We start from the raw sequence: 16,282 nt of genomic DNA, 5'->3' as shown, positions 1-16,282 counted from the left end.
TGATCAACATCAACTCCAACTCTTTCTCCTTTGCAAATGTGCCAACACCACCACGTGAACAACACCATGTGCATGTGTGTTAGCATTTCACAATCATTTTCAAAGGATTTTCACTTGATCTCACAACGCCACTCGATCCTAGCAACATCGCAATGTTAGATCGCTCAAGTGGCACTAGATGACCGATATGCAAACAAGTTTGCCCCTCTTGATAGTACGGCCATCTATCCTAAATCCGGTCAGCACTTCTCTACACAACCTTTGACCGGTGAAATGAAATGCCCTACAAGTCATACCTTTGCCTTGCGCATTCCATTTCATCTTCCCAAATGTTGATGCCACACAAACACCAAACTCCATCAAGCCTTTTGATCATCTTCATGAGTCAACACTTGGCTTGATCTTCCTTGAATGATATGATCCACTCCATATCATCACATGACCTCTTTGGTCCATCGATCTTGACCTTGCTCGCTCTTCACCGTTGTCTCGGTCCATCGGCGCCAAATCTTGCCCAAGCTTCACCGCCTCGCGGTCCCTCGCTTCAAAGTCTTGACTTGCCCTTCTCCATTGCAACCGGTCCATCAAGTCAAGCATTGTCTTGATCTTCTCCACTTTGGTCACATAACTTCATGTCATGTCTCATATGCAATGAGTTCCTCCATCACACTATATGAGTATAGCATCAACCCTTAGCCATTTCTCCTCCATGGCACATGTCGCTCATACTAGTGTCTTTGTGTGGACTAATCTCCTGTGTATCTCGACATAAACACTTATTAGTCCACCTAAGTTGTCACTCAATTACCAAAACCAAACAAGGGCCTTTCAACCTCCCATGGACCGCACACTTTCCCCAATCTTCTTCCGTCTTCAGCTCGACACGCGGTGGCGCTGGCGGTGGGTTCCGTGCAGCAAGGCCCCTCGCGGTGCCCAAGTCGCTGCTGCTGCCGCTGCCCCTTCCTCTGAGCATGGGCGGAGCCTTCGGCGCCAGGCTATGGGTGGGCTCTGCCGCAGTGAGTGATCTGTTGTTGGAGCCTCCTATCGAGCTATGCCGTCCACTGAGTTGTGCCGCGGCCACGGTGGTTGGAGCGGAAGCAGGATTTTCAGGGTCGCTTCCCCGTGCCGACGGCCACAGAGGACTCTCCAACCACAGTTAAGTTGATTCATAGCTAGATCATTGGGTGCTATTTGATTTTGTTTTGGGGGTTTTCAGATTGGGATGCTATAAGAACTTGATTCGTAGCTAAGCTGACTAATGGTGCTTGCTCAGGTGATGTTAAGGTTGAGGTCGTTTGCTGCTTCAGTTTTTTGTTGTTCTGTAGATATGGCTCTGCAGATGTGCTAGCTGTTGGTAGTTGTCTGAGAGCGCTGATGATGCAGCGAGCGCAAAGCACAATTATTTGCTTGTGTGTTTGTGTGTGTAGGAGGCACAGGTTTGTCAATGTTTGTATGCCATCAGTTGTAGCTTGTTATCTGCTGTCTGCTAGTATGCTTGGTTGGTCTTAACATCTACAGGTCCAGACATTGGAATACTGGTACCACTGTGACTATGGTAGCATTGCATTTTATTTTGATCAAGCTAAAAGAATGAAGTTAGTTTAGACCTTAGGGTCCTAAAAATCCTGTCAGTGAGAGGGGAGCACCAGTAGAAAAATTCAGCAGTATGCACTGATTACTCGTGCTGCTTGGTCTGTGCATATGTTTGAGTGTGTGCTCTATTTGTGCTCATACCGGAGACCACATGATATAAGTTGTGGTGTATTCTATCTAGGATATACAACATTCAGATGATGAACAAATGGATATTCCTGTTATTTCCTTGTTGCCCGGTGTCTAAAACACTGGACTGTCAGATTGTTGTGCTTTCTTTCCCGGTATACACAACATGTTCTTATTTGGTGCCCATTGCTTAGGCCTGCAGTAATATTGTATTTGTTAGTGTAGCACTGCCTATGGGTCGCCAACTAGAAGTAGTTTGCAATTACAAGTTCATGTATGGGTTGTCATCCATTCCTTTTTGTTCATTTTAGATATTAGATGCTACTTCTGATTTACAGGGAGTTATCCGATAAATTGGTGAGTTTTAATTTTTCTTTTTTATGGTACTGAACTTCTATTAGAGTACGGTTTGCTGTTGAAACTAAAAAAAATCCTACAATTCTGGTAGTACAGTGTCATGTCTAAATTCGGTCTTTTTGCCAACTAGTTTAATACATACAGGAATGAACCTGAATTTGCTGCTACTAAAAAGAGTTGTGCATGGGACAGCCCTTCAGATATTTCATTTAAGTTATTCTATCTCCAAAACTAATACTTACTTTCAAACCGCTTTAAAGAATCATGCTCCTTCTTGGTCTCTAACATAATTTTCTTAATGCGTTTGGGTTTGTCCAGGTATGTCAAACCGCTGATGCCTTTGTGTCTGTGTATGTGAGTTCTCTCTCTCTCTCTCTCTTTTGTTCAGTTATATTTTTTGTGGTATATGTGAGTGTATTTTATTTTTTCTCTTTTTCTTTTGCCATTGGCTTTATTTTTCTTAGTTGTGATTGTCTATTTAGTTTTTTGTAGCTGTATTTTTTATTTTTCTTTTTTTAGAATTTTGATTTGTCTATTTTAGTTGAGCTGAGTGTATATGTAGCTGCTATTTGTCTGTGTTTCTCTGTGTATGTTGTCCTTTGCTTTTAAAGTTTGACGCGGTTTTTTTTGGTGGGGGGGTTGTGGTTTGGAGTTGAAGTTAGTTGAGTTGAATTTTTTAGCTGTTATTTTCTGAGTTCTTCGCTATATATGATGTCTTTGCTTTTAAAGTTTTCATCTACATATCTCGTATGTAATTCTGGTGTGTGTGATTTTTTTTTGCTAATTTGCTTAAACTCTTTGTGTGCAATCATAATCTTCATGTTGGTTGAGCTGGTCAGGTTGAGAGAGGTGCTCGCAAAGCTTGAGGGGGCAGGAAACAAAGCTGAAGGAGAAAGGAGAGAATGGAGCCCATCTCATTCAGTTGTTGAAGGAGCAAAGGAACCTGTCTCATGCAGTTGACAGAGGAGCGCAAAGGAAGTTGAGGCAACAGCAGAAGAAACTGAAGGAGGAGGAAGCAAAGTTGAGGCCACTGAGGAAAGAGTTTCATTTGAAGCATGGATTTCCCTTGGGTGCTGACGAAGGAGAAGAGCACCAAGTCCCCAATCCGGGCAGGTCCCCCAATCAGAGGCTGATCACAAGCCTGAGGAGAAGATCGTCTATGATGCAGGGTTCACAACCGTGTAGTGTGTTCTGCTAGTGGATCTTGGGTTTGGAAAACTCGTTATGGGTTGTTTTCTGTTTATATTGTTTGACAGATTTTTTTTGTATAGTATCTATCAGTTTTTTCCAGCTGAGCTGTCTTCTTTTGATTGGCCCAAAAATCTGATGGATTTGAGGTTCAAATATCTGTCGACAGATGTGTAGACAGACCCATATTTTTTAATTTTTTTTCTCAAAATTTGTTGTTTGCCAACTCCCCAAATAAGTATAGAGATGCAAAAAAGAATTCATCTCCAATAATTTCTCATTTTTACTCTAAAAATGAGAAGTTATGGTCCCATAAGGATTATTCCTCGGAAAACACCGCGGGGGAGGGGTGATTGGGAGGGAAGAAGTGGTGCCTATTTTTACGCACAAGAAAGACTAATTTACCAATTATTAGAAGATGGAAAACTAGAATGAGAAACTATTGGAGGATATATTTTTCTCTTTTCACAAAAAAACAAAGATGGGGAAGAGACATTGGAAACTGTTGGAGATGCTCTTACTATTGACGGCAACAAAAGATTAAAATATAATATATTTGTTGTAGCTTTGTACATCTAGAATAAAAAAATACCATGAAGCTTGGAGAAGGATGTTTTTTTAGCTCAGCAGGACCCACCTTGCTTACGGCACCAAAACATAATCATTGTGAAGTTTCACTTAATTATTTACTACTTGGCTAGGTTCCACCCTTGTTTATCAACAATATGCCTTACGTCTCAGGCCCGTCCCTGTGGGTGTGCAGCAGGTTCGACCGAACAGGGCCCCCAATTCCAAGGGGCCCCCAAATTCTCAGGCAACAGCCCATTAGGTCAGCAGGTTCTTGGTATTAGACAATCAGCCCATGTTTCCTTGTTGCTGGTGCTCGATTGCCGATTGGCCTTTTCCGCGGCCGCAGCGACGTCTCGCCTTCGATCACACAGCTCGGCAGCTCGCACATCGTCGCATCGTCGCGATTAGGGCCGGCTGCCGCCGGCTCCGCAGCGCAGGCCGTAGGGTAATTGGGAATCGCCGCGACGCAACGACGGCACACCATCTCGACGACTTGACCGGCTGACTCCGCAGTCCGCACGACCGCATGCCCGCAGGCTCTAACTCTACGTAACGTAAGTCACTGCTACTTTCTGGTTACTGCTACTAATGCTAGTCTTCCACAACCACACGTCATTATACTTCTTTTGTAGTTTTGTTTAATGGATAAATGATGATTATGATTTATGAATGAATCGATAATTGATTGATGTTTTGTATATGTGTGCACCAATTGATCTAGGTGTTTATTGTCTCAAGACCAAATCATGTCTTCCGCAAATCGGTCTAGAAAATATGATTTGGGTTCTCAAAAGCGTAAAAGAAAGCAAAGAATTGAAGATTTAACTCAATCTCAGAAAGGAGCTATGGATAGGTTTATTATAAAAGAATCGCAAGTGGTCCTCGATAATCCAACTATTGATCAAGGTCCTGCACCCGCTAGTACGGTTGACAATGATATTATAGTAGATGGTCATGCAGCAGAGACTGAAAATAATATTGCGGGTCAGGAAGCTCCTGCTGATAACACAAACATGCAAACGGATAATGACGGTGATAATTTGAATACTTCTCCCATTGCAGATGATGATGATTCTTTTCAGCCTGATATATTTGATCCAAGATATAGGGATTCCCTTGATTCTAAACAAGTTGACATTTTAGCAAAAGAAGGCCCTAAAAGAGACCCATTATTTCAAAAAGGTCCTAAGGATAGGTATGGGAGAAGGTTTTCTGCACGTTTCTATACAAGAATTCTTCCAAATAGAGAGCATTGTGATAGGGATTGGCTTGTCTATTCTAAGAAACTCGATAGAGTATTTTGCTTTGGTTGTAAATTATTTACAAAAGGGTACCGTAAAGGCCAGTTAGCAAATGAGGGGTTCAATGATTGGATACATCTTGGTATTAGACTTAAGGAGCATGAGACAAGTGCAGATCATGTTTTGAATATGACCAATTGGTATGAGTTGCGTAGTAGATTGCAAAAGAATCAAACTATTGATAAAACTGCTCAGCGGCAACTTGAGAAAGAAAAGGACCATTGGAGAAAAGTTTTGTTCAGAATTGTTGGCATTGTAAAATTTCTTGCCAAGCATAATCTAGCATTTCATGGTAGTAACAGTAAACTGTACGATGATAGCAATGGGATTTTTTTGGGTTTGATAGAGATGTTGGCTGAATTTGACCCAGTTATTCAAGAGCATGTTCGTCGTATTACAAATGAAGAAACTCAGGTTCATTATCTTGGTCCTAGGATTCAAAATGAGTTGATACACATGCTTGCTGCTGCTATTAAGTCTGAAATTATTAAGAAAATAAAGAGTGCAAAGTACTTCTCTGTCATACTTGATTGTACCCCTGATGCAAGCCACCAAGAACAAATGTCTTTAATTATAAGATATGTGGATGTATCTTCAAGTCGTGTTTGCATTGAAGAATCTTTTCTAGGATTCTTAGAAGTAAATGATACGACTGGACAAGGACTTTTTGATGCAATACAGAATGAGCTAAAGCAACTTGATCTTGATATAGATAATGTGAGAGGACAAGGCTATGATAATGGATCAAATATGAAAGGATGCAATAAAGGGGTAAAAACAAAATTCTTGGAGGTAAATCCAAGAGCTTTCTATTTTGCTTGTGGTTGTCATAGCCTTAATCTAGCACTTTGTGACATGGCCAAGAATTGTGGTAGAGCTAAAGATTTTTTTGGGATCATCCAGCGCATCTACACAACCTTTGCTAATTCTACTAAGAAATGGCAAATTCTAAAAGATAACATAACAAGATGGACTCTCAAATCAGTATCAGCTACACGTTGGGAGAGTTGTGTTGAAAGTGTTAAAGCTATTAGATTTCAGTGTGCAGACATTCGAGAAGCTCTACTTCAAGTATTTGCTATTGATAATGTTTTATTGTTAATGACATAATTCCTTCGGTAATATCTAGTTTTAACACACACATTGTTTCTTCTAATTTCAGGTATCTGATGTTGAGAATGATGTGAAAACAAGCAGTGAGGCTAAAGGTTTAGCAAATAATGAACTTGGGGAGTATGAATTTATAGTGGCAATGGTCATTTGGTATGAAGTATTATATGCTATTAATTTAGTAAGCAAAAGTTTACAAACAAAGGATATGCTTATAGATGTTGCTATCGAGAAAGTGCAAGGGCAAATTTCTTTCTTCAAAAGGTACAGAGAAACAGGTTTCTTAGAGGCACTGGAGGTAGCTAAAGGAATTGCCTTTGACATGGATATTGGTACAACCTTTCGTAAGAAACGTGAAATTAAAAGAAAGAGGCAATTTGATGAGAACCCAGATGAAACAAATGCAGCTTCCACTCAGTCTGCAGAGGAATCATTTAGAATCAACTATTTTCTATCCATTGTTGATCAAGCTATTACCTCCCTTACAACAAGATTTGAACAATATCAGGGGTATCAGAAAAATTTTGGCTTCCTATTTACTTCTGACACATTGCAGTCATTGGATAACAATAGTTTGAAATCTTCTTGTGAAAATCTTGAGACTGTCCTTACAAGTGATGGAAAATCTGATATTGATGCTAATGAACTGTATTTGGAGTTAAAGTTTCTTCAAGATTTCATTCCTAGAGAAAGTATGGGCCCTGTTGAAATTTTGAAGTTTTTGAAGCGACATGGTTGCTTTCCCAATACAACTATCGCTTATAGAGTTCTATTGACCATTCCTGTGACTGTTGCATCAGCAGAACAAAGCTTTTCAAAATTGAAGCTACTGAAGTCTTACTTGTGTTCTACAATGACGCAAGAAAGGCTTAATGATTTGGCCATGATAGCACTTGAGAGTGATATATTGGAAAAGATTGATTATGAGTCTATCATTGAAAATTTCATTTCAAGAAATACGAAAAGAATGATGCTATTCAAGTAAAGATTATGCAGGCAAGATTAAATAGGTATGACTTGATGTTTCCTGATGCTATTTCATATTACAATGTATACGTTAATTTTATGTTATATTTTGCTAGTCAAGTAAGTAGGCCCCACTCTAGACATTTGTACAGGGCCTCCATTTTTGTCGGGACGGCCCTGTTATGTCTGGTAGCACTTGGCTTAAGGCATGAGCAATGTATATTGTTGAAGTGGTAAGCAAGGATAGTGGGACCTAGCCAAGTGAAACTCCTTTCTGATCGAACGCATTGTGGCCATCCACTACTCCGGATCAGTTGCACGACGCACGGCGGCTGTCCATCAGTCCCCAAGGACGAAGAATCATGAAGGCGGGGACGACATGCCATGTTCATCATGCGGCAGCGGCGTGCTCCATTCTGCAACTACTATACGATTGGTGTTCCTTTCTGCAACTGCACTCGGCTTTTCACCAAACTAGAACATAACGCGCGTGTTGCGCGCTCTAGCATCAGTTTCTTCATTAGAAATATAACACATATATATACATGAGTAAACATAGCATAAGATAGCAAATATAAAAATAGAAATATTGGAACTGGACATAGTAGCTTTGCATAATAGATAATAAGGTCTAGATATTCAGATATTAGGAATATAGTACAACAATGATTTGAACGACAAACAAACTAATAGCAATTGTCTCAGGAAAATATATATCTTAACACCAGCAGCAATTGAATGGCATGTGCAGCCGATAGGTTCTGTGAAGCCATATATTATAATTGAGGATCAGCATTAGTAGCTACCAAACATTTTTGTAGGTAGCTCAAAATACTAATCCAAATAAAAACGATTACTAATAAATTACAGAGGACTTAGAAATAGCACAGTTTGCAGCCATAAAATATCCAAAAGAGAGTTAACTAATGCCGAGCATTAGGTTAAAATAGTTGAATACACTGCGTGTAATAGTAATTCATCAAATGTAGGTCTAGGCATGCCTGCAGCTGGGAAAACACAAAATGAGCTGATCTGCATCTTCATTCTAATCATCGGCGCTGCAAATGTAGTTATCAAGAACAATTGTTAGTTATAAAATAGTTGAAGATAACATGAAACAACAATTCAATATGTTTACGGTGATTATAATATTTTTTTAGGAGGTTGGTATGTTTGGATGAGAATCTGATGATGATAAAAAAAAAGTGATTAGAAGCATGTGTACGTGACCAGTGGCTACCTCGCACAGGTGTAATGACAAGGCATATAGAATAGTAAAGATCATATGTAAAGAAAATAGCAAGTATGATATCCAAAGATCATATATGAAGAAAATAGCAACGATGATATCTACTTTATAAGTAGGAGGACATGTAGACATGGCTGGAGTACCTAAACCAAAAATGTTTTTGCAAGGTCAAGCGCAGAAAGATTCTTGGATTAATAAGAAAATTTATATTCAAATTTAATTTAATAAATATTGTGACGTAGCAAACTCATAAATTGGGGAAGACTAATAAAGATATTACTTTTGGCTCAAGTATAGCTATTTATAGCTGATCTATTTGTTTCATTTGAAGTTTGTAGCAAGAGCATACCTAGGCTTGGCTATGTCATGGACACATCCATCATCTTCATTTTCAGCGTGTTCATCAAACAACAGTTTTTTAGCAATTTTTTTGCTAGGTGAGGGGCGGGACCTAAAAATTAGACATGTTAGATATGAGATTTTTATTTGATGTGATATTAAAAAAATAAATCTGTGTTAGCAATACAGACCTTTTTCTTACGATAGTCTTTTGTATCTTAGTTGCAGAACTACCAACTGCATCCTTAGACTCTTTTGGATTAATAGTAGACTGCAGGATGGAGCAGCAAGATGATGCAAAATATCATATAGGTGGAATATAGTTGGACATGGATAAATTGGTTTATTGAAAAGGGAAGTGCTGTTATTTTATCAGGTCAATACTATTTGCAGTGTGATAAGTGAAGGAGAGAAATCAAATTAAGCGATTATAGTTTATCTTAGCCAAAATGGTGTCATCATTCTTGTGTGGTGTATCTGTTGGTGCTACAACTGCAGTTTGAATAAGGATAGCTGGAGCATTGACGGACCTTGTATGTTGCTCCTCTGTTGGTTCTAAACTGAAACAGTCACTTTACAAATCTCAATGAAGGAATTTTCATGGTAAGGTGTGATAAAAACAATCTCAGTAAAATATGATAGCAGCAGTATGAACAAGTCCACAACTAACACAAACTAATAGAACTAAGTTGGTGACATTATGAGATTGTGACCCCAAAAGCTATAAACCTAGACGCTTGTGCAGAATTAAAGAAAATGTTTGAAAAAATCATAGGTAAAACATATAAAAACTGCCAGCCATATGGCACTATTATTTTTCTAAGAGTTTGCACATTTTGACTGGATGATTACTCATGCCAATAACCGAAAAAATAGAATATTTGGTCACTACTCTGTGGTAAGTAGCAAAAATTCACCTTTGCAATGCCAAGACAACAACCACACGAAAATTCAGGCAACAACAGACATAAACTCTTTACCTTGCAACAGGAATAAAGATTATATAACTGCAGTTCAGCTAGAGCAAACAAACATACCGAGTTAAAGCAAAGGAACTTATTTCAGACCCGCCAAATTCTAGGAACACATGTTCCAGACAGGTCAATTCGAAGCAGCAGTCCTTTTCAAGCTAACCAAGCTATCTTTCATATAATTATGGTCAATGTCTCTTTTCATGCAAATAAACATTTCTTTTCAAGAATATGGTTACTGTAACTTTATAATACCAGATGTGTGATGCTAAACTAAGCAGAGCTTTCATGGCAAACTCAACTTGTTTTTTTTATTGAAGAGCTAATTTTCCAAACCTACTGATATCGTAAAACATGAGGCAATATAAGTAAGGTAGCCAAATCATACATTTATGATATATAAAGTTATAAACAATTGCCTTGTAGGCTGCAACTAAAAATTACTAACATATCAACCTGACTAAGGTAAGAAATAGAGCATCTGTAGGGGGGAAATGAAACAAAGAAGCTAGAAACTGCGAACTCATTAAAGGGAAAAAAAGAACCTGATTCAGTAAGGGCTCATCCTTTTTTCTGCATGGCTAGCTGAACCTGTAAGCAAAGGGAAATACACAATAATCACGCTCAGTAAAGGGCTGCAGCACCTGGACAGGAAAAAAACTGGATCAAAGAAGATGAGATGAACCCACCTCAAAAGGCTTGAATCCAACTGCTGCTATCTAACCCGTGCCCTCCTAGGTCACCTGAGGCCATCGTGGTGCCTACAGTCAGCCACATCGAAAAGCTGCAGATTGGGCCAAGGCGAAAATTGAAGAAGTTGTAGATTAGGTTAAGGCAAAATTGGAACCAAAAACACCATAGGGTAGGACTGTATGAGAGAGGAAAAAGCACAAGAAAGATACGGAGCTCACAAATCTCCATGTTTCAGTCTTGGGAGGCGGAGGAAGCAGAGGGAAGAAGAGAAAAAATCAAAGCTGCTGCTAGGGTTTGGGGTTGAGACGAGATGGACGAAGCAGTAGAGGGAGGGGTTATCTCGGTGACCGTCGTAGGACTAGGACGAGGATGGTAGGCGCCGACGGGATGGCACGAGCTCCGCCAATTGCTCCAATGAGACGGCCTCAACATCATGGCGTTGACAGAGAGGGAGGGGGCGCACGCTTGTATGGGAGCGGGGCATCGCCGCACAGTAGACAGAGGAGGGAGCGCACGCGCCTGCTGCAATGGAGCGGCGCGGCACGCTGTGTGGTCTGGTCGGACCGGATGGAACACAACGGCGAGGGAGATGACAGATCGACCAGCTAGGAGGTGGAGAGGGCGATGACCCTATCCACCGTCCTCTGTCCCTTTCCACAAATCCAGCGCATGGTATATGTTACTTGAGTCATAGCAGCTGACAGTGGGGCAATAGTAACGGGAGGTCCACCAGTCAGTAGCTCGTTCTAGCATCTACAGAGTTGACGACACCCTTTCCCCCTTCACCGCTCTCATGGTTGATTGGAAGCGTGAATCGAGGAGCTGACCAGACCATTCAGTAGCTGATGAGATGAGGCAGCCTTCTGGGATCCGCTCGGAGGCCGTAGCGTGAATCGCTCCCGAGCCAGGAAAAGGAATCTGCTGTAGCGTGAATCGCTCTCGAGCAAGAAGGAGCAACCTGTCTTTAAGAAACCCGATTTCTTGGCTTGGTCCACTCCGTCTCCAACTCTCCATGTGCGGTGAGCCGGTGAGTCGTCGCACTACACAACCTTTTTTTTCTGTCCAGAATCTCAAGATCATAATTTTCTTCGCACCCTCGCAGATTCTTTCTTACTTTCTTTTTTTCTTTCTTTCTTTCACCCTGAGCTCGGTCGTGCTGCGTGGGGCCGCCCTCCGCCCCTTCTTTTCCCGTTGTCCATCCTTGGCGAGAGCAATAATACGTACAATGCGGTTGTGCAGTACGAGGTTGCTGCTGCTAGGTCTCTTTTAATCATGCGGTTTTACTACTTGTTAATAAGTTAGTATAGTGAGTAAGAATGACGGGGTCCGTTACTAGTGTATAAGATTTTGTCCGTGAATGGTAGTTTTTTTTTTTATGAGTAGATCCGTAGGAGTAGATGATATGGAGAGAAGCAAACTCACCCCTCGAAGGATGCATACAAGGTCAAGGAAGAAGAGTCTAGTAAATATACAATGAGTACACAAGTAATAATGTTAAGCGAGGATCTGTCCGACTAGCTGGGTTTTGCTTCTCTTGCCGCCTAGTTTTGCCATGACCCGTCACTAACAACTACAAGCGATGAACCTTATTACCTGAACTTCGTTCATAGCTGACGGATCTCCCTGGCCAAAACAATAGTGACGGGCTAGCGCTGCAACGTCACCCGTGATATTTAACTTCAGTTAGGTGCCTTAGTGTCATTCGTTATTTGTTGATCCCTCGTAAACAACAATGGTGCGTCTAACCTTGTCCATACACTTTATTTACCCTCTGACTCTCTTCTAATCCCCATATGATCTAGTCTTGGGCAATTCTAGTTTACGGTGGCCCATTAGTTCAGTCCGCACGGTCGATGACAACCATCAATTTCCCTCTTTTAGCATATCTGTAGATTCCCACGCATTCTCTTTTCGAAAACCACAAACGTGTGAGCCGCGATTAGGATTTTGATTTCCGCTGCCACCCCGGACAAAATCCCTGCTAACACCCGCCTTTCTTTTTCTTTCAGACACCTACTATTTTTTCGCGGTGTGGAAAAGTTGGGAGTAAAATAGGGGTGGGGGAGTGAAAATAAAAGTAAGTTTCAAACTCTGCCCATAAAAACAAAAAACCTAAATTAAAAAATTATGTAAATAAAAAATTAATAGATATATAAAACCTTTTTAGGTTCCTGATTTCTTTTTAAAAAATTGTACATAGAGAAACTTTTACAACATGAAAAAATATTTAATTTCTTGAAATTCCAAAAAAAAAATGGCATCTAAAAAACAAGATGCAAAAAAATTATAGATTTCTGCTTGAACTTAATGAAAATATTTTAAAAAAGAATCATTTTAAGAAAAAAATGAAAAATATAAAAGAATATAAACTTGCAAAAAAAAACTATCTAGTAAATTATCTAGTCTTCGATGAAAATGAAACAAAATTATGTAACAAAAATGTTTAGAAACATAAAATCAAGCAAATAAAAATTAAAGAACAAAAAAGTTGCAAGAAAAATCAAAATAAAAATATTAGAGAAAAAATAGGGAAAAATTGGGAAATTTGGCAGCAATATTTTGGAAGAAAAAAATTGTGAACAAAATTTCAAAAATGAATCGTTTCAGCAAAATTTAGAATGAAAAAAGGAGAATAAAATTTCATGGAAAAAATGGAGAGCTAATATTAGAGCTCGCCAGGGGCCGCCGCCGCACTCTCCTGAGGCGATTCGGTCCAACAGACCTTGCCAGGGGCCGTGGGCAGCACTCACCTTACTATCTGTTCCCATGGGAAGCGAAGCTCGCAGATCGTACCCCCCCCCCCCCCCCTCCCTGCCCCCCCCCCATGAGCTCCACCACGTCAGTGACGTGCTCCATCGTAACCTCTGCTCCCGCTGGCACGATTGTAGATCTGCTCGGAGAAAAAAAGAGAAAGGAGAAGGAAGGGAAAGGAATGAGGAAAATAGGAGCCTGAAGGAGAAAATAGTGGGAATGAAGTTGCCTTGGGGTCCACCCACATGCGCTCCAACAACGTTTCGACCGTTGTGAGTGCTGCGCGTGGTTGACCGCAAAACCAAATTTGGGTTTAGTCCTCTGTCCATGCTACCACCACATACCGCCAGCACTGCACGCATCATCTCACCATTGCATCTCCACACCTCAGGTGTAGATTTAGTCTCATATTGGAAATTGATAATGGAGGAGCACAACACATAAGGTGGGTCAACCCTCATCAATGCTAGTATTTTTGGCCTGAGGCTTTGGTTGGTAGGGCTAGATTTAGTCTCATATTGGAAATTGATAATGGAGGAGCACAACACATAAGGTGGGTCAACCCTCATCAATGCTAGTATTTTTGGCCTGAGGCTTTGGTTGGTAGGGCTTCAGTGGACCAACGCCTAGTTTACCGCCACTCTAGCAAGTGATATCAAAGCTGAAGGTAAGAAAATTTGAAATATCTCCGGAATCATATAGTAACAGGGGCAGCCCGTGAATGTTCCCGGAGGGTCACATGGGGTTGATGCTGGGGAAGCACAACATATGAGGTGGGGTAGCCCTCATCCATCATGCTAGTTTTTTGAGTTGAACTATGTCTGAGATCTTGGTTAGTTGGGCTCCGGTGGACCTAGACTGGAGCCGGCTCATGGGTATAGCAAGCCGGGCTGAGTTGGATTCCGCTGAGCCCTCTGTTCGGCTGATTCAATAGAATTATATGAGAGAGAATAAGCTAAAATAAGCTAGAATTCCAGAGAGAATAAGCTAAAATTAGCAGAATAGAGGTCCGATTTTGTTCTTTCAGTCTAGCATTTCATTGGCAATTTTGGTCGCAGTGCCAAATTAAATCTGCATTCTACATCCTCTTAATTCCATATTTAAGTACTTTATGCACTTCATAATTTTGACACGTGTAAAATGTTCAACAGCGTCTATCCTTGTTTGGAGTTGTTATTGAAGTCTCTCAATTATTAACTTGCAGTTCTATATAGGAGTATGTCCCTAAAATACGACACAAGCATAGTGGTATCTCGAACTAAGAATCTAATTAAATTAAGTGTATACTAGCCTATCAACCCTTTGCTCCCGCATAGGCTAATTAGAACTAATATAAAAATAAAACTTATAGCTAATAATCATAATTATCTATCTCATGCTTTCTTTCATCTATTAAATATTCTAACACATACTCAAAAATTATATTTATCGTTGACTAGTTGCAATAGATTTAATTTTGCATCACACCTCCATGTGTGTTTGATATATATTTAGTTGAACTATTTATTTATGAATTAGTATTCTTATCTCTTATATAATACATGAATACATGGCGACACATACCGTGAGCAATATTTTTATGTAAATAATAATATAAATAATATAATAATGATAAATATTAATTTAGAATTTCATATTGGTGCACTTTAATATTTTGTTATGATTTATAATTTATATTTATAATTACGGGTTACCTTAACTTTTAATAATGGTAGAAATGGATAATTTATATACAAATTTAGAGGATTATTTGTATTATTTTTTATAATGGAATAGGTGGGTAATTGACACGAAGATTAGGAGGTTACTTTAGGTTTTTTTTAAAAAAAATGGCAGAGGTGGAAAATTTAGATGCATGTTTAGAGGTTATTTTGGTCTATTTTTATAATGCCAGATGTGGGTAATTCATTACAAAAGATAACAAGTCCAATAGCTATTATGATTAGAGTTACAGATTGATGACCAGATGTTCCTAATTTTTACGAGAATTTCTAGAATTTCTCTATTTCTTTAAAGTATCAACCTAGGATCTTAGGTGGTTTGAGGTGGAGGTTTGAAAAGGAGCCTCCAATTAATAATATATTAATAGATATCTTCACATGGAGATAAGAGTTTCTATCAAGAAAGTTGTGCTGTTTCGTTATCAAGACACCCCTGGAAGCCATGATGGACTAATGGTAAATTTATCATTACCAGGCTCCAAAAATAAAGCAAACCTTCTTTGTGGATCTCTTTCCATTGTTGCTAGCACTGTCGTTAATCACGCAATCTGGCAAGGCAGTAGCTTTTCAGTTTGGAAACATATCAGGTGCAAACCAACCTCTTCGTGCAAACCGTGCAAACTCTAATTTGAACCACCGGATCAACATCCAAGGGGTATAAGGGGATTGAATAATTTTACAACTAGCCGCCCACCCTTGAATTGGGTAATCACACTTTTGCAAATTCCCCCTCCCACTCCTATGCGCCCCCTCCTTGGATGTTGATCTGATGGTTCAGATTAGAGTTTGCACGGTTTGCACGGAGAGGTTGGTTTGTAACTGATCAGCCTCAGCGCTGTGCAATCCGGTCACTCTCTAGCTTTAAGTACAAAGTTGCTTTCTGCAAACCTCAGGAGCTACCATGTATAAACAAACCATATCTAGAGAGAGATTGAACTTAGTACCCAAGTATGGTTTACATCATAAAAGGGTTCTTAGTATGCACTGCTACACAAAGTGTTAAGAGCGAAAACAATCAGTTGCCTGCACGAGGACACTCTTCTTGCCTCAGAATAATTTCTGCAGAAACTTAAGCATGTTTTCCTTTGGGGCAGAAGCTACAGCACCACCAGCATCTCGTACCACCACCAAGAGCTGACTCTCTAGCCATCTCTTTTCTCCATGGACACAAAATAAAGCTCCCAAGAAAAGGATCAGAGCAACTCCTGTTTGACCTCGACGGTCGACACCGAACGTACCCCCTGAATCAGCCTCAAGCACTAGCGAGATTCAGTAGCTAGCCTGTCCGTCTTGTCTAGTCCCAACATGTCATGTTCGTCTAATCGTCTTGAGCGCTGCGCCCTC

At 40.1% G+C, this 16,282-nt stretch overlaps 1 protein-coding gene and 2 long non-coding RNA genes across 4 annotated transcripts; 2 read left to right on the top strand and 1 right to left on the bottom strand.

Moving 5' to 3' along the window:
* The first annotated feature begins 892 nt into the window (after positions 1-892).
* LOC120678483 lies at positions 893-3,369 on the top strand. The gene is made up of 2 exons (XR_005676608.1): positions 893-2,079; positions 2,398-3,369. It is a non-coding gene; the product is annotated as an uncharacterized LOC120678483 (long non-coding RNA).
* Positions 3,370-4,682: 1,313 nt separating this feature from the next.
* LOC120695327 (zinc finger MYM-type protein 1-like) lies at positions 4,683-7,395 on the top strand. Its single transcript, XM_039978606.1, has 3 exons — positions 4,683-6,209; positions 6,301-7,258; positions 7,355-7,395. The coding sequence occupies exons 1-2, from the start codon at positions 4,683-4,685 to the stop codon at positions 7,231-7,233; spliced, it is 2,460 nt and encodes an 819-aa protein (XP_039834540.1). The 3' UTR covers positions 7,234-7,258; positions 7,355-7,395.
* A 488-nt stretch (positions 7,396-7,883) lies between these two features.
* LOC120678475 lies at positions 7,884-11,248 on the bottom strand. 2 transcript variants are annotated; one of them, XR_005676605.1, is made up of 5 exons: positions 10,685-11,248; positions 10,463-10,557; positions 8,994-10,364; positions 8,813-8,914; positions 7,884-8,272 (listed from the first exon to the last, which is right to left on the bottom strand). It is a non-coding gene; the product is annotated as an uncharacterized LOC120678475 (long non-coding RNA). The 2 variants fall into 2 exon arrangements; XR_005676604.1 differs by having other exon boundaries at positions 8,813-10,364.
* Positions 11,249-16,282: the final 5,034 nt, after the last annotated feature.

The sequence above is a fragment of the Panicum virgatum genome, chromosome 2K (genome assembly GCF_016808335.1).
Source record: "Panicum virgatum strain AP13 chromosome 2K, P.virgatum_v5, whole genome shotgun sequence".
Classification (NCBI taxonomy): Eukaryota; Viridiplantae; Streptophyta; class Magnoliopsida; order Poales; family Poaceae; genus Panicum; species Panicum virgatum.
The sequence above is the reverse complement of the archived record's forward strand: the minus strand, read 5'-3'. Positions and strand labels throughout refer to the sequence as shown.